The following is a 27,001-nucleotide window of genomic DNA, read 5'->3' as shown; positions in this document are numbered from 1 at the left end:
ATTTTTAGTAGTAGCGAGTTTATTTAACTACATATACCAACATACAATCTAAAAATAGTTTTATAAGATAACTTCTCACGATTTTTTCTTTCTATTTCGAGATTATTAAGGTAGTTCTCTCCAAACAGATTTCAAAATATAAAGAAATTGTTACAAGTTTTATAAATATACTGAATCAGTGGCGGTGCTAGGATATTTTCTTTGGCGGGGATGAGGTAAACTGTGGAGGGACTTCCCAAAATGCCATCAATATGAAGTATAGATGGTAAATTATAATAATGTAAATACCAAGGTACATTTCAGAAAGGTGTGCTATTTTGAACTGCGTTTTCAATGCAGTTTTCATTGGAAACTCATACTCTGATTAATAATTCATTATTACAAATTAGAAATAATCTGTTTATGAAAATATGCGTATATGTAAAAGAGGAAGCTCACCTAAATTCCACCCAAGGTAATACATAATAATAAAGAAAATCAAGATTAGCTTAGATTGAACATTTAATATACCATTAAGAGTAAAGCTACAAATCAAAATAAATATAACATAAAGACATAGTTTACATAGCAAAAACGGATTATCCCATGTGAAGTTAATACACTCTGAGGAAAAGTAAGGTCACTATCAGTCTAACTATGTTTCATCATGTTGTGTTTATAGTCAATATTACTTCAAAACAATGTACTTGTTCTGGTGATTGGTAGCAAATGTGTCTATAACATGATCAATATCGAGTTGTTTTGCCCTCCTGGAGTTTACTGATATGACATCAAGGTTGCTGGTGCGGTTGTTACCACTGCTGTTGAACAAGTATGTCTTGAGAAGCTTCAGACATGAGAAACTTCTCTCACGGGCAGCTTAAGCGATAGGCAGGGTCAGAGCGACGCATACAAGTTTGTGGAGATCCATGAAGGCATTCTTTTATGGCTCCAGCATGGTTGCAAACTCCAATGGTGTGGATACTTCCTGCCCCTTGTCTTTCTTCCTGGCAATTAGCCGGTTCAACTCGTGGACCTCCACTGCGAGGTCATCCTCTGCCACACCATAGTTTGCTGCCATTCCTAAGACTGCTTGCTTGTCCAGAAATGTGGAGTGTTTGGGGTTCAATGCAGTTGCACCCATTAGAACACTGCAGGCATCAGAGGAGAATCTTCTATTCAGTTCGTTGAGCATCCTGTCTATGATGGCATAGAAGGTGTGTCTCCTGGCATCTGGTGTTGGTGCATCTCTTTGGCCAGTACTAGTTGTGATTATGAATTCGTCCAGGTGTCTGGTGGCAGATCGCTGTCCACGTTGATGCACCGTCTCAATGCGTATTCCCACTTTCTTATATATATCCTCAACAGGCTCTTCCAAGTCTTTCAATGCTGCTTCAGTTCTCATTTTTGAGAGACCAGAGATGACATTGTACTAGGTTCTCTGCAGAGGCTAGCTGCAGGTCAGGTGACTGGAGGTAGTCTGATAGCTGTTTTGTCATCAGCAGTAGTTTTTCTATGGCCACTATACTGGTTACGAACTGCTAATCTAGGAGGATGCACAGGTCCTTTGATTCAGTGGCTCTTTGGACAATGTCCCCCTCCACAAGACGCTTTAGGGTTGTCACAATGGCAGGGAGGATTCTTTTCACAGCCAGACACGCAGCATGTTGGCAGACCCATCTTGTGTCTGACAGTCGCTTCAACTCTATGTGCTGGTTCACGGGTTCAAGCTCCTTCTGTGCCTTTAGAAATTCTTCATGCACAACTGATGTAGAAAAGAATTTGTACAGCTTCTGAATTGTCACAAAGAACTCTGCTGCAGCCTGGACATTGTGCACACAATCAACTAGCACAAGGTTGAGCCTGTGTGCATAGCAGTGGACGTACACAGCCTGAGACACCTCTCTCTTGAACCTCTCCTGTACGCCACTGATGTGCCCTGACATGACTGCAGCTCCGTCATAGCACTGACCAATGCAGGCATTATGGTCAATACTACATTTAGCCAATCTCCATGATTTTCTTGAGCAGTGAATCTGCATCCAGACCCTCAGCAGCTGTGAAGTCCAGGAACTCCTCGTGAAGGCTCTGTTGGTGGAGGTACCTTACTACAATGGACAGCTGTTCTTGTTTGCTCACATCCTTTGCTTCATCCACCATTAGAGCAAAATGCTCAGCTTCCATGACCTCTTTGCTGATGTCCTTCCTGATCATTCCAGCTATGATGTCAAGCAATTCGTTTTGGATATCATGATGTGTGTATTTGGCATTGCCAGGACCACTCAGCTTCTTCTTCGCGATTTCATCATACCTGGAAATCATGTCAAGAAGTTCCAGGAAATTGCCCTGTTATCTGACTGACTACCTTCCCTGTGGCCTCTCTGGGCTTCATTCTCGCAGGCTGTGTAGAGCAGTGCATCTATCACGGCTCTTATATAATGTCGGTTTTCCTCCACAGTTTTAGCATGACTTGTATCGAGAACATGTTGGTTCCTTGCACCCTTTGTTTTCTCCAATTTAAACTCTGCCCAAGCTTGCATAGCAAGCTTGTGTCCTGCAGAGTTATCATGGGACTTCAGTGATGTGGTCGCCTTTTTCCAGTTCCAGAAGCGTTCATGGGTGCAGGACTTCTCAGTTTTACTGAAGTGTGTGTGACTGAAAAGACGACATGCGAAGCAGAATGCAGCATCTTGGGTCACAGAGTACTCCAAACAGGAGTGCTGATCACGTCAGTTCTTGTTGAATGACCTTGACTGGCTGCTGTATTCTGTGGCTGGGTATCTCTTCAAGTCTGGACAAGTAGGACCACTATCTGGAAGCTGGCTCAGGTCCTTGGTACCTGGTGGTAATTTTTCACCCTGGGTGTGAGTGTGCCCTCTTGCGGCTGGGGTCCCGCACTAGTCGCGTTCGCATTCTCACCATCACAATCACCACTGTCCTCCTTACTTGCACCACATGTGTTTGTAGGACCATCTACTCGCTGCCTCTTCTTGGGTAGCAGGTAGTGTTGCATAATCAACCCTATGTGTAGTATGATCGATTTATGTTTTGGTGGGTGATGTCTCACTCTTGTCTTGTGTGTTGGTGTCCTTGTTCGAAAACGGGTCGCTGATTTTGATTTCCTTTTATTAATCCAAACTGAGTGTGTCTTCCAGTGTGAGGCCGAGTATCGGAGAGAGCGAGAGCCACGTAAACAAACATAACTCCCTTTTATACAGAGCGCGCGAAGTGACCCCCAAGCCGGCTGACTGCTGGTACCACTTCTTACTTCCAAGTTGTGTTAGTTTATATGAAGCGAATGGGAATTTCTCTCCTTATATTGGCATTAGGGCTTACAAAGGATATTCAATTTAAACATCGAAATCTAACGGAAAAGATATAACATACATACTATTGGGTCATTTTATGAATAAGGAACAAATAACAACTAAAGATAGTTCAACATTACGAACAACTGCTCTGCAGCATTGAAATCACCAAATTATATTAATAGCACATGAAAATCCAGAACATATCCCGGAAATACTGTTAGAAAAAGTGTTTATCTTTAACCATATAGCACAAGTACTTAATTAGAGGGTAGTGATAATGTAAAATTACAGGGCTAATTAAGGAACACAAACACAGCTTTGATAGGGCATGTTGTAAAACTGTGGGCAGCTAATGGGAGTGAGCGGGGGGTGGCGTGCGGCTAACTTCTGGATCTCGATCGGTCTGAGCCGATCGTTAGCCGTAACCAGAGCGTACACCATGGTCAGCAGCTCGGTGATCATACGCTTAAGGCGTTCGAGGCGGGAATCGCGCGCTCGAACAAAGCAAACCCGCGGCCTGGATACTGAATGGTCACAGTAGCACCAAAACAAAATGTCTAAATTGCAGTTGACCTTCACAGAAAGGCTTGTTTCTTCATAAGTTCACATTATTCATACAGGTCAAACTGTGATTGTGATATTGTTCTTATTATCATAAGTGTGACAAGCACCTGTTACAATAATGTAACTACTACATTGCATTAAATTAGGCACTTCTAAATAGCCCAATGACAATTTCAAAATTCATTCTAGAATTGTTTAGAAATATTATTTGGTCAGTTAACACGTAAGGTTATTATCTAATCATAAGTATAACATTAATTGAATTGTAAGTCACAATTTTAAGTGTATACTACAATCATCAGTACAATTTTGGATGGCTGATACACAATGTAAAATGATCTCACAGAGGACACAACACCGGCTAAATGCTTCATAGTTTTGACCTATACACAATACACTTATGCATGCATGCTATGTTTTACTTTTCAATAAAAGATAAATGAAATTAATGGGCAAATACCTGTGAAACCTTTGGTTTATCAAGTAAAATCCCTGATGATCTGTTGTAACTTGAAATCAACGTGATTGTCTAATCTTTGTCAAAGCTCAAGATAGAATGGCATTACACAGGGAGCGGCAGTACAGCGCATGAGTTTCAGTGCATTCAGTACGTTGCTATTGGACGCATGACACATACTTCCGTCTTAATGAAGTCATTGAGTTTTACAGATCTATGTCTCTTTGATGTTAATTGTTAAGCAACAATGACGATTGTGTTGTCCATATTTTATGAATATATGTAGGTAACAAGCCCCCCCCCCTTGGTGCCGCCACTGAATATACGTCATTCTAACGAGTCTAGGAGTCAATTTCTGTTCTACACTAATGATACAAAATAAAATCCATTAAAAGTTTAAACTAGCTGTCATACAATAATATCAGTTAACTGCGCGCGCACTTCAAAAATGAAGTCACAATTACAGTGCACGAGAATCAAAAATGCAAACAGTTGTATACAGTATACAGAAATAGTAAAACTCAAAAATATGTTTACTTTCTTCCTTGTTTGTCCGCCGCGTTCACTGCGCAGGTCACACTTTCATCAAATGAAAGTGCAGAAAATGATAATTATTCGTTGATATATGGGAATAAATTCAGGCCTGGTATGGCCAAGTGGTTAGGTCACGAGTTCGAATCCATGTCCCACCAAATATGCTCCCCGCTTTAACCATGGGAGAGTTATAATGTGATGCTCAATTCCACTATTCGTTAGTACAAGTGTTGGCAGTGGGTGGTGGTGATTTGCTGCCTTCTGACTGGTCTTTAATTCCTAAATTAGTAACGGCTAGCGCAGATAGCCCTTGTGTAGCTTTTCGTGAAATTCAAATCAAACGAATATATTCTACACAGAATTGATATTTTCGTCATATTTGAGTTAACATTTAATTTAAAATATAACATTATAAGCCTGTTTAGTTATAGGTTATTAACAATACATCTACTGATACGTCATATATTTAACCCCAAACTCAAAAGAATTAGAATATCGTGTGTGAAAAGGCAAACAGTAGGCCTAGCCTATAAAATAAAATTACGCCGTTTGCCGTAAAATCGAAAAGGGTAAGGCTTAAATTTTAATACTTATTGTGTATAATGAGTTGAACTTGGAAATTGTATTATTATTTTATTATTACAATTAGGATAGAAAGGCCTATCTAGTTATAGATTATTAATTATACATATACTAATACATCATATATTTAAACTCGCACAGAAAAGAAATATATGCATAATTAGAATGTTGTGTGTGAAAAAGCAAACAGTAGGCCTAGTCTATAAAATAAAATTAGGCTGTCTAGCATAACATAGACTAAGTGAAAAGAGTAAGGCTTATAATTTAATATTTATTGTGTGAAATAATTTTAAAGTCAAATCAGCGAATGTATTTTGTTCCACTTTTGCTTTCCTCCGGGCCTTTGGATACTTAAAGGTAGATTTTTGATTCTGATACATTTTAAAGTACAGTATTGCAATTTGTTTGTATACATTTCGTACATCAATGCCATACCGTGAAAATGGTATCACATTCATAAAAAATGTATTAAATTTACATTAGATTAAATTCAACATAGTACTAAATATATATTTACATGTGAAATTTCTATATTTGAGGAGGGATGGCGGAGGGAGTTTCAAAGTTTCTGACAGTTTACATGGGCGTCGCGACTATTTCTTCAGAGTAGATGTATCTGAAATCAGAAACATGTGTAGGCCTAAATAAGTTCTGAGGCAGTCAGTACCAGTGTAATGCATTGTCCATAGCATGGAGCTTACACAACTAAAGAAACACATTAACAAACGAAAGAGTTTAAAAATATAAAACTAGATGTCCTTTCGCAGGATCCTCGAAAGTATTCTGTTTCAAGAGTAAATAAAACCAAAATTAAGAATAACAATTATTTTTATTTCTTGCTTTTGAAATTCTTATGCCATACTGTGCCGTAGTGTTCAGAGTTAATAAATTTTCTTATGTTCTTGGCATGCGCATGCTTTACTTACGTCAAAATAATGCAAATTGCAACGGAGCATCCCTTACGTGACGTCATTTTAGTTTCTACTAACTGATGGGCAAACAACACACTACTGTTTAATGATGTGAGTGGTTAAAACAGGATACCCCTTCCAGGAGGCCTTTGGCCTCCTTTCGGAGAAATTATAAAGCCATGTTCAGCAGTTTTTCCAACACTAAGTTTTAGTTTCCGTGACAACCAAAATTCAGTTGAGACTCAAATATGTAGGGATCCATTCGTACCTGAAGAGTGCTCTGACGAGGCTCATGAATTATTTTGTGATATCAAATATAATCAAACTGGTTCTGAAATTTATCTTTCCTGCGAAATTCGAACTCAACAATCTTTATAAAGAAAATGACAAATATTTACCTTTGTCTGGACGTTGGAAGTAGGGGTAAAATGGCTTGTTTTACTGTGGGTACCGGCCACGTTTTGAAAGATGTGACTGGATAAGAACCATCTGTGGCCCCGTCGTACAGGTAGGCTAGGGCTGGATCCCAGGATAAAGAAGGGTAAGTGAAAGAAGTGACAAAAGAGTCTTTGATCTTTGTCCTTTTATGGATACTTCTGTCTTCTAAAATCGCCTATAAACGCAAAATATTACATCGATTTAAACTTTTAGAAACTAATAATAAAAACACAAAAATCATTCCAAAATATATTTCTCTTTTCAAGCTGAGTCTTTGAAAAGAGATTATTGTTGGTTTTATGGCTGTGAAGTTACAAAATAAGATATCTACGTTCTGTCCACCTGGATTTTGGATAATTGCTCTAGAAAATTAGCACTAACACACCAGGCGATTTAAAGAGTTTGTTTATGAATTTCGCGCAAAGCTACACGGGGACTATCTGCGCCAGCCGCCTCTAATTTAGTAGTGTAAGACTAGAGGGAAGGCAGCTAGTCATCACCACCCACCGCTAACTCTTGGACTACTCTTTTACAAACAAATAGTGGGATTGATTGTGGCATTATAACGTCCCCACGGCTGAAACGGCGAGCATGTTTGATGTGACGATGATTCTAACCTGCGACACTCAGATTACTAGTCGAACACCTTAACCCACCTGGCTATGAAACGCCCCTTTAAATTTAAGGGCAAGCCCGTCTATTTCCCCTCACTTCGACTTCTCTCGTCTGTTGTATTTGAAATTTCTCAAAATGATTAACGAAATTCGACGTTTTGAACTCTCAATACTATTTTTATGTTGAGCCGTATTTTTATCATTTACTCATGTCGAATTCTTTCCGTACGAAATTAAAGATTACTGGTGTATAAAAAAATAACTACTAGTGTGTTTAAAAAATAAGTATAGATTTTGCAACGATTCTTAAACATCACAGAACAAAACGTGATATTTTTATACACAAATAAAGTAGTAAGGTCGTTCAACTATACAACAAATGTTTTAGTTTTTTATGATTATTTGAACACGACTTCTGTTTTAAATAATTAAATATTATTAAAATAATACTGAACCGGTAACAAATATTTACATTGGGTAAGATATTAAAAGATATAAATCTTTTCCCTAAAGCTACAGATCGATAGCTAAAAGAAAAACAACAACATATTACATATGAATAACATATATAACTCCCAGTGCGTCTGTGATAAGCTTTGTTCTCAAACAAACGAACAACAGGAATTCATTAACATTTATGACTTCTAATGTTTTTTGTTTTTTAAATAATTGATGCAACAGTAGAAGTGATCTTACTGGAAGTTCTATTACCTAAGAGTCCAATGTTTTGTCGAATCTTCCTGTTTTGATATCCAAAGGCTAGAAATTTAAAATTTATAAGCCGTTTTTTCGAATGACTTGATATTACCTCTAGAAAACCGCTGTGTTCGAGATGAGATTAGAATTGCTTATACGAACGTTGTCAAGAATCATAGAATACTTCTCGAAAAATGTTCGAGAGTTTCATTTACTTTTCATATCTACTCCTCACGAGCTAAAATGATTATATTGTTCAAACTCGAAAGACTTATGGAGACAAACTTTTATTCCAGAGATTTACAATACAAAACAAAAATAACAACAAACATAAAAGTTGATGTATTTTTTCGATTGTTTATCAGCAACTTTTCCCATAATCGTTAGACAAATCTTTAGAGCAAATGTTTCTATTTTATTTATTCAGAAGAGATGCATGGGCTTGCTGGCTCACCTAAATTAGCCAAGGCGATACATTTTGGGGATATCTTGGTGGACACATATATCTCAAAACACAGCGAACTCCTCTTGAATTCGAAGGCCATTGTGGATATATCCATTGAGGTAACTCCCCATGAAATCTTCATGAAGAGTTATTGTCGAGTGGAATTGAAAAACGTCCCCGAGTCGGAGATTTTCGCTGATATCTCCACTCGTAAGGACGGAATAATGCTGAATGCCAGTTTTCTAATTTTGACATTTACGTCACCACATCTAGCTGCGGCAGTCAAAGGTTATAGGAATTCTAAGGTGTGGCCATACGTACCCAACCCTCTCGAATGTTTCCAGTCTCAGCAGTACAAAGGCAGCTTGTCATGGTTCTGTGGTAAAGATCGCGATGCTTATGAGTGCGAACTGGATCCTCACTGTAATTATAGTCGTTCTCACACCCCTCTTACTTTTGTTTTGCCCTTTGTGGGTGGAGGAGAAAGAGGAACAGCATTTAAAAACCGTTTATAATATTTCTTATCCGGAGGCTCGAAAGTTGTTGTCCATGACTCCATTACAGACTTACTCTGCTGCATTACATTCTCATACTACAGTGGGTGTGCGGACAGTGCTTTCTGTGCCTCTGCCAGAGCCTTTTTCATATTATGTGAAGAGTCTTTTGATCTCAATGGATAATCGTGTTTGCAAGTCGCTGTCTACTCCTGTCTCTGTTTCAGTGACTGCCCGGGTCTATCTTTTTCACTTCCTGCTTCTGGCGTCTGCTCGGGTCCACTCTCTTCACTCCCTGCTTCTGGCATCTGCTCATATCCTCCTTCTTCATTCCCTGCACCTGGCATCTGCTCGGGTCCACTTTGTTTGGTCCCGAGATGTGGAACGATTATTTGGTCATACCCTCAGATGCTGCAATCTTTGCCTACTTAGAGAAACCCGCCCACTCAACCCAGGGTAGATGCTTGGCGCCGGGCTATTGTCCTCTCTTTCTCTAAGCCTGGGAAGAATCCCAATATTCCTTCTAATTATTGTTCAGCTATTTTGAAAGGTCTTAGAGAGAATGGTCAACGTTCACTTTTTTTTTAATTTCTTGAATCAAACAACCACCTTTCGTCCACCCAGTGTGGGTTTTGTCAAGAGCGTTCCACCATGGATCCCCTGATTCGACTTGAAAAGTTTATCAGAGAAACCTTTCTCAAGCGAGAACATCTTTTTTGCGTGTTATTTGACCTTGAGAGAGCTCACGACACTACGTGGACGTATTGCATTTTGTAAGACCTCCACACATTTGTGTTTCATGACTATTTACCCATATTTATTCAGAACTTTTTAGTGGGCAGGCGAGTCAAAGTCCGTATGAGTTCGACACTATCCCGTTCTTTTCCATTGAAATTTTTAGTCCCTAAGAGCTGTGTTTTGAGTGTCACATTTAATGCTATCACTACACAACTTCCTCCTGTTTTTGCAAATGGGTTCTATGTCAATAACTTCCACATCTCATGTTGGTTGCAAACATAAGGCTCATTGAGAAGCAACTTCAAATGGTCCTCAATCGCTTTTTGAAGTAGGCCACAGCAAATGGTTTTACCCCTTCTCTCTCTAAAACCGTTTATATGCACTTTTGCCACCAACGGGGTATACACCCTGATCCCGAGCTCTATCTCGGTGATGTTGTTCTTCCCATGGTCTCTGAGCCAAAGTTCTTGAGGCTTATCTTTGACTGTGAGCTGACTTTCACTCCTCACATCAAGCTGCTACATGTCAAGTGTATGAGGGCACTGAACATCTTCCGTGTCTTCTCTTCAACCTCTTAGGGAGTGGATCAATGTTCTATGCTAAAGGTTACCCCGCATGGCCAGACTGTTAGAATGCTGCACTCGCAATCTGGGGGTTGCAGGTTTGCATCCCTGTCACACCAAACATTCTCACCCTTTCAGCCTTGGGGCGGTATAATGTGACGGTCAATCCCACTATGCGTTGGTAAAAAGTATCCCAAGTATGCTCAAGGTCTATCGTGCCCTCATTTGCTCAAAACTAGATTATGGGTATGTGGTTCTGCCAGGACCTCAGCATTGAAAATGTTGGACCACATTCTCCATCTGGGACTTTGACTTTACACGGGGACTTTCTGTACTTCTCCAGTCCAGTTTGTTTGCTTGTTTGAAATTAAACACAAAGCTACACAATGGGCTACATGTGCCCTACTCACCATGGGTATCGAAATCCGGTTTTTAGCAGTGAAGTTGGCAGACATACCGCTGTGCTACTGGGGGCCCTCCAGTCAAGAGTTTCTACACTGAGTCACACGAACATCCTTACTTTCCATTGTGATTCTAAATTTCGATTCTTACCACAGCATCCCATCTGAAGTTGTCTTCCTTCCTCAGTGGCTATGCTCTTTCAGGATAGACGGTCTGCCATTTTGCCTTTTGGCCATTGTACCCGGGTACACTTTGCTGAATTTGCTCTGTCCTTGGATGACGTCACTGTCTCCATTGATCAGCCCATTCCGCGATGGATTATTACGCTCACTGTCTGAGACCTTTCTTTGAGTCATTTGACGAAGGCGGATACTTCCGATTGGAACTATCTGTTTCCCTGACATCATTCCAATCATTCTTCTACTTCCGTTTATACGGAGGTTTCTAAATCAGATAACTGTTGGCTCTGCCATGGTTTTTGTAGCTCACAGGATCTCCTCTACAGCTTCTGTATACACTGTATGGTATTTATCTTACCATGAATCAGGTAGAAGCTATGCAGTACACTGATTGTACCATTTATACCTACTCTCTTATATCTCTACTGGCCATTGACGTTATTTCTCATTCTGCTTTCGTCGATATTTAGAAACGACTGGCCCGTTCTTCTATTTCTATTTAGTTTTTCTGGATACCTTACCACATTGGTATTTGCGGGAACAAACTGGCTGACACCGCAGCTACGTCCGTCTGCTCTGGTGCCTTCACAGTCGTGCTCGCCCCACATATGGCTTACAGTCCTGTATTCAAGGCTCGGCCCCACGCCAGTTGGCAGTCGGTTTGGAGTGGAAAACATGATAAGTTCATATCAAGCCTTCTGTTGTTCTTTGGCCATCTTGTTTCCAGGAGGATCGCAAAGAAAAAGATGTTCTGGCTGGGCTAAGTATTGGTCACAGTTTTTCACCCATCTTTTAATTTTACTTGGAACTGATCCACCAATGTGTGACCTTTATGACACCCAAGTCACAATAGCCCACGTTTTCCTGTCGTTACAACCATGAGCGACAGTATCATTTAAGACATGTCTATTCTGTGGGTTTATCCCTGCTGTTGGACAGTGTCATTAGCAATGGTGACACTGTTCAACTTCCTTGTGTTTTTAACTTTTTGCGAAACACTAACGTTTTAAATTCTGTTTAAACCTTGTATATGAGTTTTGGACACTATTTCGTTTTACCAGTTATTTGGCACAGATAGCCTTGTTGCATTGTGCCAATAAGCGCCAACAAACCATTTTTCTTTCTTTCTGGTATATACAGAACTGGATTCTCACTATTGGCAGAAATTCTAGATAAATAAGTGTGTAATAAAACCAAATAGTTACGAAAATCAAGTACTCTGTGAAAGTAATGACCACACACACCTCAACCAATGATGCTTGCTACTTCATTCACCTATGGGGCGGATGTCAATTTATTTTAGCGCAAAGCTATATAATTGATTATCTGTGCACAGGTACACAACTGGAATCGAGCCCTGGATTTTATCGTTGTAAGTTCTTAAACATTGCTGGTACACTGAGGAACGGTTTGTTTCATAAATTTCTTCCAAAGTTACGAAAGGCTAATCCACAGCATCTACTGCCTACTTATTCATGGCTTCCTTTTGGCTGATGGGGTTTCACAATCACTTTTATCAAGCATTTTTCGAGGCGCGTTTTTTTTTTTTAACCTATAGCAAAATATTGCGAATTATGGCTTCACAGAAGATACACCAGTTAAAACTCAGCCGTAGACTGTTACATTTCTAGGTCATTCAAAATTCAAACTACTTACACAAAACATACATCCTTCACATCTCATGCAGAACGGGAGAGTTCATATAATCGACACAATATAAAATTGATTTGTCATAAATTCAGCACGCACGCAGTTTTGTTTTGTTTTTTCAGCTTGTTTCGGCGTGTCATCTGCTGATATTGCAAGTAGTTATTTTATAGCCACGAACGAGTGATCGCCAAAGCAATAACATTTCGATTTATTTTATCCAAAATCTACCGATAGAGTCCACGACCACCATCGGAATTTTAGATATAGATTTCTGGACTAGTCTTGTAGCATATTACAAGTGAGCTCTTCGTTGGTTACAGGATCTTTATTAACATGTGAATCACAGGCACACACAGACGAAACCAAAACACCCTGAATATTACAATTCATCCCAATAACTAGGTGATTTCAAGTTATAGGCTTACAACAATAAAATTCGGTGTTCGATTCCCAACGATGGACATAACAGATAGCCTGATGTGGCTTTGCGCTGAAAAGAGGAATATGTCAGTATGTGGACCGACTGGTAATTAATGGAGTATTAAAAAAGTCTGTAATTTGAGAGTTAAAACCTTTCGAACACTTGCTTATGTTAAGAAACCTATCATTATTTTGCGGTTGATTATTATGATTGTACGATATCCCAGTGTGTACGAGTGATGTCCTGAGGTTAATGAACCTGCACAACTTATTCACGTTTATTCTAATAAGTGAACGCGTTCGAGAATTAAAGCAAGCGAATTTATCCGACTTTTAATCAGAATTAATGGTTTGCTGCCCGTCACCACAGAAACGCTTTCTTCGCTCTGTGGTCGTGGGTGCGTTTGAAAAGTGATAATCCAATTATATTATTTGATGGGATAATAGTAGCCAATGGCCTGGCATGGCCAAGCGCGTAAGGCGTGCGACTCGTAATCCGAGGGTCGCGGGTTCGCGCCCGCGTCGCGCCAAACATGCTCGCCCTCCCAGCCGTGGGGGGCGTTATAATGTTACATTCACCTTACAGAGCGAGCTGTGGGGGTCAGATACGTGTTATAATGTTACGGTCAATCCTACTATTCGTTGGTAAAAGAGTAGCCCAAGAGTTGGCGGTGGGTAGTGATGACTAGCTGCCTTCCCTCTAATCTTACACTCCTAAATTAGGGACGGCTCGGTGCAGTGGGCTAACAACCTACTCACTTAAATACCTGTTGAAGAATCCGCAAGCGATTGCGGCCCTATGTTGGTGTGTAGACTGTCTTCCCTTTAGTCTATTATTTCAAATTTAGGTGCAACATCAGAAACAAACATCGGTATGTTATACACGGTCGACTGTAAATTTTAAATTCGTATCACATGCTTACAACATGTTAGCTGATAGGCCTAATGTTGTTCAAAGGTTAACATGTGGATCAGAGGTTCGCACCCTGTTACATCCTAAGAAATAAAATCGAACTCTACACTTTGAAGGCGTGGGTGCATTATAAGTGTGATAGCAACATTTCGATTAGAGTAGCCCACAAGATGTAACAGGGTGCGAACCTCAGATCCACATGTTAACCTTTGAACTACGCTAGGGCCTATCAGCTAACCTGGCGTAAGTAAGCATGTGATACGAATTTAGAATTTACAGTCGACCGTGTGAAGTTTCACAAACAAGCAAGAAATGCTAGCCGGTTGCCACGAAATACATGTTTACATCACGTTTGCTAGTTACCACGCGACGTATACTTGCATCACATTTGCTAGTTGCCACGCGATATATGTGTACATCACAGTAGCTAGTTGCCATGAGTCAGAGTTAAAACGAAGGAACTGCTAGTACATTCACCTTACAGAGCGAGCTGTGGGGGTCAGATACGTGTTTTACTTCTGCCAATTTGGACATGCTCCACTAGGTTCGAGTTCTTATAAATAAAAAATGAACAAAAACATCTTATCAGCTCACATTCCTCCAGGTTGTGGCTAAATAAGTGTCTAGTTGTTCAAGCACCTAGATACGAGTCTACAGAAAGCTCTTTTTCATTTATACATATAAACAGTCACTAATATACTGAAAGGCCCTCGCCAGTACAGCGGTAAGTCTACGGATTTGCAGCGCTAAAATCAGGGGTTCGATTTCCCTCGGTGGGCTCAACAGATAGCCCAGTGTGGCTTTGCTATAAGAAAAAAAAAAACAATATACTGAAAGTCTACTAATTACGGAAAGTACTTAGTGTTCTTTAGAGCAGTTCGTTGTTGAATCCAATTATAAAATAACCATGTTTACTGTTGCTACTAAACATAGATTACCCGGAATTATTTTGTTGTGCTGTTTTAGTTATGTTGTGCACGTTAATCCACAAAAATGTTTATTGTTGGTGTTTTGACAAATAAACAAAAGGACAGGAGATCTAAAAATATAACTAGTAGATTTGTCTTCCTCAATACGGTGAGGTAGCCGTGGATGTCTTTAAAATAACTCCAGGGATGTCTTTTAATACTTCATGGATGTATTCTAAATAACTCCATGGATTTCGTCTAACTCCTCGGATGTCTTCCAAATAACTTTTCTGATTTCTTCTAAGTAACTTCTCGGATATTTTCTAAATAACTTTAAGGATGGCTTCTAATAACTCTGATATATATTTAAAATCTGACTGCATAAACCATTCCAAAAAACACTTTATAAGATCAGTTTTCAAAGTGGTCAACAAGGATTATGTTTATACATGACGTCATACAGTGATCCTATATCTGTATATGAATGTTAAAGATTGTTCAGTCAAACAAGCTGTTTAAAACGTTTCTATATTTATACTAATGCAAACATCAGACCATCCTGTACAGACAGGAAAGTTGAAAAGTCATACTGTGCTAACCCCCGGTGGGACAGCGGTAAGTCTTCGTATCAACAACGCTAAAATCAGCAGTTCGATTCCCCTTGGTGAACACAGCAGATATCCCGAAATGGCTTTGCTATAAGAAAACATACGCGCACATACATGCCGAGCTTTTGTTTTGTTTTGAATTTCGCGCAAAGCTACTCGAGGGCTATCTGCGCTAGTCGTCCGTAATTTAGCAGTATAAGACCAGAGGGAAGGCAGCTAGTCATCACCACCCACCGCTAACTCTTGGGCTACTCTTTTACCAACGAATAGTGGGATTGACCGTCACATTATAACGCCCCCACGGCTGAAAAGGCGAGCATGTTTGGCGCGATGAGAATGCGAACCCGCGACCCTCAGATTACGAGTCGCACTCCTTAACACGATTGGCCATGCCGGGTCGACATGCCGAGCTATTAGATCTCGTATTCAAAAAGACCAATATTTCATTTCATTGGTCAAAATTTGAAATGACCCTTCAGCTAGACCAATTTGCTTGTAAGCGTTACGTAGCAATTGTATTTGTTATGTAAATTGTAATCATTTCTAAACGTTACAGCAATAACCATAAAATATTCTATCACAAGAATAAATACATTTTAACCGTATTTTCCACATGCCATTTAAAAGTTCACTTTAATAAACTAAGTTAATACATTGTGTTTTTACTAAATATCTCTTAACATTTCTACACCAATAACTCAAGAGTTGTTTTAGACTAGTGATAAGTCCGATGATGTGGCATGCACCTGTTAGTTCTTAAAACACAAAAGAAGGTTCATTGGGCAAGTTTTCATAAAACTTAAGGTAACTAAAGTCGAATCTAACCCGACTGACTGCAGTGGCTCAACATTAAGTCTCAATATACGTATATATGTGTGATGGGCGCATTGTGTAGCTATGTGCTTAACAACAGTTGAAATCGACTCTAAGTAAAGGTGTTTTGCAAATAATACTAAGTATCGAATATTAAATGCCATTTACATTTCAACAGACCTCGAACTCATAAGTTAAATATCCTGAGGACCTTCGTATCTGTATAAAGTCATGACTGAATTTTCCATTTTCATTTCAAAACGGCTTGTTTGTTACACAGCAATAATATTTGGCATACGTCTCATTCGTAAATCATTCAATGGTTATAATACAGTGCCAGTCATCTGCTAACTTACTTTTTCATTTCATTTTGAAAAATATCGAATTTAGAAAAATCATAATGTTAGGGATATAATTTGTCTTGGGGCAAATGAAGTGGTATTAATGTTTTTATACGAGAATCGTATACACAATAACGGTCTGTTATTACATATAGATAACCGTCTATATTCTTTATACATTTAACAAAAGTTATGGATGTAACAATACATATGATATTAAGGAACGTTAACATTGTATATTTAGTTTTACAAATTGTCAATTAATCTAACACAGCACGACGTACGGAGCCAGCTGTCTTTCTTCTACACGTGTCTTATAGTCTCAAGAAATTATAATTGAATCACATTGCTAAGAAAGAACTAGAGGAGGAAAGACACAAAAGTAAAGTGTTGTATTTAGCAGTCTGTTTGTTTTAATCTCAAAGTCTGTGGACTTACAATGCTAAAAGCCGGGGTTTGATTCTCTCACGTTTGACACAGCAGATAGCCCAATGTGGCTTTGCTCTAAAACAAACACAAACATAACCGTAACGCACAATGGGCTGTCTGCATTTTACCCATCGCAGCAATCGAATTCCAGATATTGACGTTATGTGTGTGTTTTCTTACAGCAAAGCCACATAAGGCTATCTGCTGAGCCCATCGAGGGGAATCGAACCCCTGATTTTGGCGTTGTAAATCCGGAGACTTACCGCTGTACTAGCGGGGGTATGTTGACGTTATATAAAATGATAACATATCACTGAGCCATCTTATCTGGAAAGTGGGGCAACTACTTAGGTCTTGATGTTCAATATACATTTTAAATAAAGTCACTTTTTGTTCATTTGTAATTTACTTCGTGAAAACTGGCTGCTACGTTTCTATGAAACAAAGAAATGTAGACTGAAACTAGGGTTCCTTAAAAATGTAGTTGGTAAAATACTGTCTCTCAAAAGTAAAATCATGAATCAGAAGATTCGCACTGTTTTTTTGTTGTTGGCTTTTTTTATATATATAGTCAAAAATGGGGGAGGGGAGACCCATCACCTAGTGATCATTTCACGTTAATAACGACACTGTTGACTTTAATCGTATAATCTCTTTGTCGTATTCATCAGTGTTTAAAACTTATCTTTATGGAATGTGCTGATGGTGATGTAAAAACCAAAACCTCTTTCCCAGACCATGCGCAGTGGGTGAAGTTTCACGTGTTTCATCTCACGAAGAAACAATACACTCATCGTCCAAAATTAACAAAAGGAAACAAAGGTTCATCCAACTCCCAGAGCATGTGACATCATGACCGGTCAGCATGTTAGTGATAGGTTTTTCGGTTTCAGAGACGACGCATTTTCTTCTCAATTCATTATTTGTCGCATCTAACTTTAACATCTTATTCTGGAAGATTTATCGATATCTTAAAGAATGTAGTCATTTACAAACATTGTCTGAAATCGAAGACACCGCGAAAATCTAAGGATAAAAACCATCGCAAATTAACACATGATAATTCTAAAATGTTATTCTTACATGTCAAATTTGGTCGTGTTTTATAGAGCACATAAAGACAGTGGTAGAACTTGGAAAACGTATAGTCTGAAGAAATCGCCCCCTAGTGGCACAACGGCATGTCTACGGACTCGCACGGGCTAGAAATCGAGTTTCGATACCTTTGGTGGGGAGACCATAGACAGCCCATTGTGCAGCTTTGTGCTTAATTTCAAACAAACTGAAGACATGTTAAAGTAGCTCGATATCTCGAGAGCTGTCAAGATTATAATAAATTTTATTTTTGGGCTAGGTGTGATCCAGTAGTTAGCAATGCCAGACTGTAAATGAGAGAATCCGTGAATCGTATTCCCTTATATCAAAGACTCGCTATGCGCATTAGGACCGTGGGTCTAATTAATAACTCGTGAAGAAAGATGAAACCACGTAATTCCACTTCCAATTACTGTGTCACGGTGACGGTCCTACACATACAATTACAACAGAAAGTGTTCGTACCCTTGCGTCGTGAGTAGTTTTTGCGTCATAACTTAAAAAGTATCACGATTAGGATAATGAAAGTACAGTATATTATAAATATAATACTAACACACATCTACATATTTTTGTTATGCAAATTGAACAACAAATAAACTATTTATAAACAAATAACCAAACATAGGAGGGGCAGAAAGTGTTCGTACGTCTACTTTAATGGTCAGTTGTTTAGCCTTTCAGGTGAATTACTTGGCGCAATCTCTCCTCATAGCTCTTCATGATCGTTTGATAGTACTCGACTAGTATTTTTTTTCCATTCTTCTTTACAGAAGACCTCCAACTCTTGCAAGTTTTTCGGATGACGCTGATGAACCCTGATCTTCAACTCATGCCAAACATTTTCAATTAGGTTGAGATCGGGTGATTGCAATGGCTACTCCAGAACGCTTATATGGTTCTTCTGCAACCAGGATTGCACATATTTCGATGTGTGCTTAGGGTCATTGTCGTGCTGGAAGATTCAACGACGCCCAAACCGCAAGTTCCGAGCATCATTCTTGATATAAGTGCCTAATATATCAACGTACTCTTCTTTTTTCATGATTCCGTTGACACGGTTAAGTCTGCCTACACCAGAAGAGCTGAAGGAACCCCATAGCATGATCGAGCCACCTCCGTGTTTAACTGTGGGGACGGTGTTCTTTGGAAGATTTCGTTCCCCCGGAAAATATAGCGAACATCATTGTGGCCGAAAAGATCGATTTTAGTCTCGTCTGACCAAAGAATACTCTTCCAATTGGTAAAGGGTTTATCGACATGCTTTCTTGCATACCTCAATCGTGCTTCTAAATGAACGGGCTTTAAATATGGAGTTCTACGAGGACGGCATGCTTTAAACCCAGAAGAGCGTAGCATGTTCGTAACTGTAGAGGTGCTTACTTCAACCCCAGTTTCCCTTACCAGTTTCTGTATGTCATTATGTGTTAGAGTTCCTACTCAGTTCTCTGAGAACCTTCCTCTTGGTTCTCTCAGGAATTTTGGTGGGGCGTTCGGAGCGAGGGAGGTTGGCAGTTGATCCTGTAAGGTTAAACTTGGCAGTTATGCTTTGAACAGTAGATTTCGGCTCATTAAGTTGTGTAGCAATACCGGAGACTTGTATTTTACAATAATTCGTGTTTTTTTAAATCACTGGACAGTTGTTTCTTATTCGCCATGATGACCAAGCAGATAATGACGGAAACGGCGCTAAATTGCCGAAAGTACATGTTTTTTTCTGGCTAAATTCCAATAATTATGAACCCAGTGTCTAGTTCTGGAATGGTATAATGTAGTTTATTCGCCAAACTAAACAAAATTTTTACGGGAATATAAGATTTTTCACACGTTCTGAACTGTACGAACACTTTCTGCTCCTCCTATTTTTGGTTATTTGTTTACAAACAGTTTATTTGTCGTTTAATTTACATAAAAATTTATATAGATGTGTGTTAGTATAATATTTATAATATATTGTACTTCTGTTAGCCTACTCGTGATACTTTTTAAGTTATGAGCAAAACACCACTGGGGACGCAGGGGTACAAACACTTTCTGTCGTAACTGAACATTGTAGCCCCCTTCCAGTGGTACAACGGTGTGTCTGCGGACTTATATTGCTTGAAACCGGGTTACGATACCCGTGGTGGGCAGAGCACAGATAGCCTATAGTGTGGCTTTGTATCTAATTTCAAACAAATAAACTATGTAATTCTCTTTGTAATTACTGCCTCAAAGCAATAATTCAAACGGGGCGTATATGTTTTGGAATTTCGCACAAAGCTACTCGAGGGCTATCTGTGCTAGCCGTCCCTAATTTAACAGTGTAAGACTAGAGGGAAGGCAGCTAGTCGTCATCGCCCACCGCCAACTCTTGGGCTACTCTTTTACCAACGAAAAGTGGGATTGACCGTCACATTATAACGCCCCCACGGCTGGGAGGGCGAGCATGTTTAGCGCGACTCGGATGCGAACCCGCGACCCTCAGATTACGAGCGCATGCCTTAACGCGCTCGGCCATGCCGGGCCTGGGCGAATATGAATGACAAGACTGCGAAATTTCCCAGTGGTCAGCTGTGCCTGTAACGAAATGGGCCATCGGTTCGCGTATCGAATAAAAGCAAAAAATCAAAATGTCAAAGGAACACTTATTACGTTTGCATTCTAAAGACGGCAAAGAAACCTTGTTTGCCTAAAATGACCTAAAATGTCGAAACGTTGTTCTGTACTTTATTTTAATTAGTTTTAATATCCATACCAGTTGTCTTGAGAATACATTTTTACTTCAAGTGGGTTTCTCGTCATCATGAATTTAAGATTGTTGTGAATACATAAATACTTCACATAACTATAATTACTAACTATGAAAACAAATGTATTTAAAATACAAATGTGATACTGTGGAATCACAATGGTGAAATAAAAGAGACGACAATGATTCCTTTTGACCCAGCCCCCCCCACCACCACCACCACCACAAGAGGCCCGGCATGGCTAGGTGGTTAAGGCACTCTACTAGTAGTCTGAGGGTCGTGAGTTCGAATCCCCGTCACACCAAACATGCTCGCCCTTTCAGCCGTGGGAGTGTTATAATGTGACGGCAATCCCACTATTCGTTGGTAAAAGAGTAGCCCAAGAATTGGCGGTGGGTGGTGATGACTAGCTGCCTTCCCTCTTGTCTTACACTGTTAAATTAGGGACGGCTAGCGCAGATAGCCCTCGAGTAGCTTTGCGCGAAATTCAAAACAATCAATCAAAACAAACATGGTTGTGTCGAGTTACACAAAGTTAGACGACGTTCGAAGTGAAATCTATCTCGCATAATTTCTGAAACACTGGAGCTACTGAGTTCTCTATTCGTAAGCTCCTTACTTTCAGACTTTCTTATCACATCATTTCCAAGTTTAATCATAAATCCTTCCAACAGAAAACTTCTTAGACTAGAACTCCAATTTTTCCAGAAGGATGAGCGTGATTAGGCCATGTTCATTCATACACAACATTACACAATAATCACGTGCCATCCGCGAAACCTGTTACACTTATATTGCAAAAATTAATCATAATTAACATAGATGTGGACGTGTACAGAAGATAAAATTCGGGCATTACGTTTTGTTGTTAGTTCTAAGCTCTAACTAGGGTGATTTAAATACATTAACAAGATAAACATCTATAATGAACGAAAATAACCAAGGGGAAGGGTTTAGAAATAAAAGGAAACATTTGTTTGTAAGTCGTCTGTAAATATCACAAAAAACTTTTCAACGAAGTTATGAAATATTTGCTAGAGAATACCAGAATCTCCCCCTAAAAAAAAATAAAACATTACAGCCCTAAACTTTATAGGCTTACCTACGCTTCCATACATATTATCTGTAGCAAATCCCACGTGCTCAGCTACATTTAATTTTCTTTCTGACTATTCATTTGTAAAAGAGTAGCCCAAGAGTTGGCGGTGGGTGGTGATGACTAGCTGCCTTCCCTCTAGTCTTACACTGCTAAATTAGGGACGGCTAGCACGGATAGCTCTCGTCTAGCTTTGCGCGAAATTCAAAACAAACCAAATCCTTCAAACAGAGCACAACCTGGGAAAGTAGTCCCTACCGGTCTAAATCTGCCACAATTTTTATAGCTACAGATTGACTGAACAGAGGTGTAGAGATCGTACAACAAAACCCGATAATCCCTAGTTCGAGCACAGTTTGGTCAGTAAATGGTGCTACCCTTCAAGATACACCAATTCATTAAAAGAAAAATACAATAATGTTCACCGAGTCGTACAAAGAGAAATAGGGGTACCCGCCCCTACCCCCACTTTCAGATCCTGCGATGAGTCTTCCACGGTATTTCGTAACATGTTTGAAGTTAAGCACAAAGCTACACAATGTACACCACGGATATCGAACCACGGTTTCTAGTGTTGTAAGTCTGCAGCTGTGCCACTGGAGAGCTTCGTAACATGAGCAAGTTACCCAACGTAATGAAATTTCATTTAAATATAATGTAGGCTGTACCTCAGAACTATCCTCCTAGGTTCGAATCGCTAAATAGTATAACATATAACAAGTATCGTACCATTGTATTCAACGTTTTAGAAAATTTGATAGGATTCTATTCCCTTTTTTCTATCCAGTAACAGTGACCTTCTATACAGGTGTGATATAAGTACAAAAAATAAACTATCACTTATGTGTTTACGTTTTATCCCCTCCCCTTCCTTTCCTTTCCCTCACTCTTTTCCCACAAAAACGAAAAGCTACTGGTCAGTTGTGGCCACGAACGAAATTACTTCAGAAGTTAATGTGATCTTGCGGTTTCTACAAATTCAGCCAACATACATTTGTCTTTTAAACACAACTACGTAAGATTGTAAAGTCAAACATGATTAGAAAGCTTACGTGTAATATATCACATGTCATTAACGATAGCATGAAGTAAATACTGCAGCGTGTACCAATAAAAAACTAGAGTAAACAAACCAGCTTCAGTGACTCTTACAAGCATCAAATACCTTTGTTTGTTTGTTTTTTAATTTCGCGCAAAGTTACACGAGGCCTATCTGCACTAGCCGTCCCTATTTTATCAGTGAAAGACTAGAAAAAAAGACAGCTAGTCATCACCACCCACCGCTAATTCTTGGGCTACTCTTTCACCAACGAATAGTGGGATTGACTGACACATTATAATATCCACGCGACTGAAAGGGAGGGCGCGTTTGGTGGGATTCGAACTCACGACCCTAATATTTCCATCGATTATGACTTATAACCTTCGTTATCATGTTACAGTATATAATATTGAAGACTTGAATAGTATATAGAATAATTTGTTGGAGGCAACCACCCCCAGCTCAGAAAAACACAAAAGGAATGGCAGAGATAAATGTTTATGGCTGTACGTATTGTCTTATTCAGCTCTACATCTGTCATTTGTTTAAAATACAGGTTTACTTTTTTGCGTGAATACGACTCGATTGCACATTAATCATTAAACTTCGGGCATTCATGAAAACATTGCTGTAAACTTGTATAAATAACGCCACGTATGAAGCCATGTCAATATCCTGTCGCCATGCGTGCTTTCAGTTGCGAATCGCTACCACTACGGTCTTGAAATTTTCTAGCGCTTTGTCAGCGTATATAAATAAGCTTCAGAGAAGTGGAGACCGCTAAGGGTTATTATTTGGCGCCAGTTACCATGACAACAAGCCTTTGGTGTGGGCAACCAACCCAGTCACAGTTGCGCGCGGTACGCGATAGATTGAGAAGTGTAAGCTTTATACAAGAATATAAATTACAGCGACGCAAATCACACTTATCTTTGAAACACATTTCGTATGTTCGTGTGTGTTATAGGTCACCTGAAATCGATATTAAAGGAATCTGTAACTTACTTGTATATGTGTTAGGTAACAAACATGAAAACGTATTTTTGTGCATTCTGTGTTCTTGAATATATACATGTATATATATATATATGCTTAATAAAAAATTATTGTATTCTAATAATCCTAGGTATATATATGCAAATACAACTGGCGATTTGCGATGTAGTTTAATGAAAGTCTGTCAGTGTAGGCCTAGCATGGCCAGGTGGTTAAGGCGCTCAACTCGTAATCTGAGGGTCGCGGGTTCGAATCCTGTCACACCAAACATGCTCGCCCTTTAAGCTGTGGGGGGCGTTATAATGTGACGGTCAATTTCACTATTCGTTGGTAAAAGAGTAGCCCAAGAAATAGCAGTTGGTGGTGATGACTAGCTGCCCTCCCTCTAATCTTACACTGCTAAATTAGGGACGGCTAGCGCAGATAGCCCTCGAGTAGCTTTGCGCGAAATTCAAAACAAACAAACAAACTGCCAGTGTAGTAACAACTTTAAAGAAGTCCATTTGTTCCAATTTTATAAACACTTCAGACCTTGCAAATTATTTTTCCCCTCGACCCGGTGAGCCAACGATAAGTTTATGGACTTACAACGCTAAAATCCGTGGTTCGATTTCCGGCGGTGGATACAATGCATATAACCCATTTTGAACCTTTGATCTAAAACAACAAACACAAATAAACTATTTCTATAAACTACCACTCTAATAACCAACGTGCCATAAAAATCAAGAATAGGATAACTGCCTTTTGACCAGTTGTGTAAAGAAGAACGCCTGGAAATACACGGTTCGTGGAACTAGTTTATCAGTTATATTACTTAAATGAGTTTGTTTTTTGTAAGCAGTAACGCAATTGTAACAATCACAAGTTCAATATTAACTGGCATGGCCCGGTGGTTAGAGCGCTCGACTCGTAATCTGAGGCTCGCGGGTTCGAATCCCCGTCACACCAAACATGTTCGTCCTTTCAGCCGTAGAAGCGTAATAAAGTGATGGTCAATCCCACTATTCGTGGGTAAAAGAGTAGCCCAAACGTTGGCGGTGGGTGGGGATGACTAGCTGCCTTCCCTCTAGTCTTACTCTTCTAAATTACGGACGGCCAGCGCAGATAGCCCTCGTGTAGCTTGCGCGAAATTCAAAACAAACAAATTAACTAGCCCACTGTTTAATTAGTGTGTCAAACGCGAATGAGTGGCTACGTTCTGGTTATTTATTTAGAATATTTGATTTTCCAACAAGATAGCAATTGCAAGGCAATCTAATGAAAATGTACGTTACTTCGAGTGTAAGTTCGAGTGCTTGAGCTAGCTTTTAGTCTCTCCTTGCTTTAACTCATACGAACGTGCCTTAACTCCTATCGCGCGTGTTTGCCCTCAACAGATAACGCACTCAAGTTTCCCTGTAAAATCGCTTTATTACTTCTGTCACGCAAAACTTTCTTTAGTGCAACAATAGAAAGTCTGAAATATTATTTGTAAGTTACAGCGAAGCAGAAAGCACATGCTCTCCCTAAAAATCCATCCCACAAATACTCAATTCAGTCCGCATATACTCTATAATTATAAGCAAGTCTTCTACACCAGTGCTTCATGAACATGAAGATCCCACATAATGCATCACCGATAAAACTACCGTAATATCGTCAGTCGTTAATGGCTAAGCCTAAAAAATGATATATTTTCTTCCTTTTCGACGTAAGTACAGAAAGCTGCGTTTGATACGTAAAAATATACGAAGAGACACAGATTTAATAGATTTTGTTTTTTTATGGGAAATAAACTATTGTTTCCAAACACGCATGAGTGCTCGTAGAAAAATGAAAATCGTAAAAATACAACACACGTAAAACAGTAAAATATTTTTTTTTTCATTGACAAGCTTCACTATATTCTACAGTTACCATATACATGGGTGTTGTGGTTAATACTTTCATGGTTTTAGTGTTAACCTCAAGGAGATGTTAATTTGTTCACACAAATAATATGGAACACATTAATTAGTTTTGATCACTTAGGAAAAAACAGCAAATTCAGTTCTTTAGTAAAATCCACCGCTCTGTGGATAGCCCCACCTGTTATAACACTAAAATTCGAGGTTTGATACCTACAGTGAACACAGCGCAGACAGTCCATTGTGCATATTGACCTTAATGAAAAACAAACAAACCGTTAATTATAAGAAGTGTCAAGTAAAGCACTGGCTAATAAAATGTCTTTTTTGTTGTTGTTGTTACACTGAAAGCGTGAAACTGACACCAGGGACAGTTGTTTTTTTATATGATGATAGGAATACTGCTTCTCAGTAAATTTTAAGTTTCGTTGTAAGTATTATGGATCCCTGGTTGGGGATATAAGAAGAGGGAAAATATTGAAAAACCAAAAACTGCTTATCTTTTGCTGGTAAAAACAATCTACATAAAAATATGTCATTAAAAATGATTTTATGTCACAACAGTACAGAATGCTCATGGTCTACACTAAAACTTACCCCATTCACCTTTTATATCCCTCCCCATCTCGGCCCGGCATTGCCAGGTGGTTAAGGCACTCGACTCATAATTTGAAGGTCGCAGATTCGAATCCCCGTCACACCAAACATGCTCGTCCTTTCAGCCATAGGGGCGTTATAATGTTACGATCAATCCCACTATTCGTTGGCGAAATAGTAGCCCAAGAGTTGGTGGTGGGTGGTGATGACTAGCTGCCTTCCCTCTAGTCTTACACTGTTAAATTAGGAACAACTAGCACAGATAGCCCTCGTGTAGCTCCGCGCAAAATTCAAAACAAACTAAACTCTTCCCATATCCTAAAATTAAAGTGTGTATGTACATAATAATAATAATACTCGACACCTACGGTTTTGTTTCAAATCCCTCTCACCCTGATATGGATGGGCGTTAAGATCAACTTATGTGAATGGGGATAAACTATATATACTATACCTGTTGTCACCAGATATGGAATGAAGTTGGACAAACTACACTGTTAGACATTCTTTCCGATCATTTAGGCTTGGACTGGTCCTGTGGTAGTGTCATAAATTTCGTCTGGAG

The 27,001-nt window shown here is 39.3% G+C and overlaps 2 protein-coding genes across 3 annotated transcripts in view; one reads left to right on the top strand and one right to left on the bottom strand.

Annotated features, from left to right (window-relative positions):
- LOC143231163 (acetyl-coenzyme A transporter 1) overlaps positions 1-27,001 on the top strand; it is a 103,719-nt gene that overhangs the window by 10,196 nt on the left and 66,522 nt on the right. The gene's annotated exons all lie outside the window — the stretch shown is intronic.
- LOC143231162 (ski oncogene-like) overlaps positions 1-27,001 on the bottom strand; it is a 71,204-nt gene that overhangs the window by 13,297 nt on the left and 30,906 nt on the right. For both annotated transcript variants that reach the window (XM_076465823.1, XM_076465824.1), the window contains exon 2: positions 6,737-6,951. In XM_076465823.1, the coding sequence (XP_076321938.1) occupies positions 6,737-6,951 (215 nt within the window). The remainder of the gene's footprint in view (positions 1-6,736; positions 6,952-27,001) is intronic.

Source organism: Tachypleus tridentatus, chromosome 10 (genome assembly GCF_004210375.1).
Source record: "Tachypleus tridentatus isolate NWPU-2018 chromosome 10, ASM421037v1, whole genome shotgun sequence".
Taxonomy (NCBI): Eukaryota; Metazoa; Arthropoda; class Merostomata; order Xiphosura; family Limulidae; genus Tachypleus; species Tachypleus tridentatus.
This window is presented reverse-complemented; position numbering and strand designations above follow the sequence as displayed.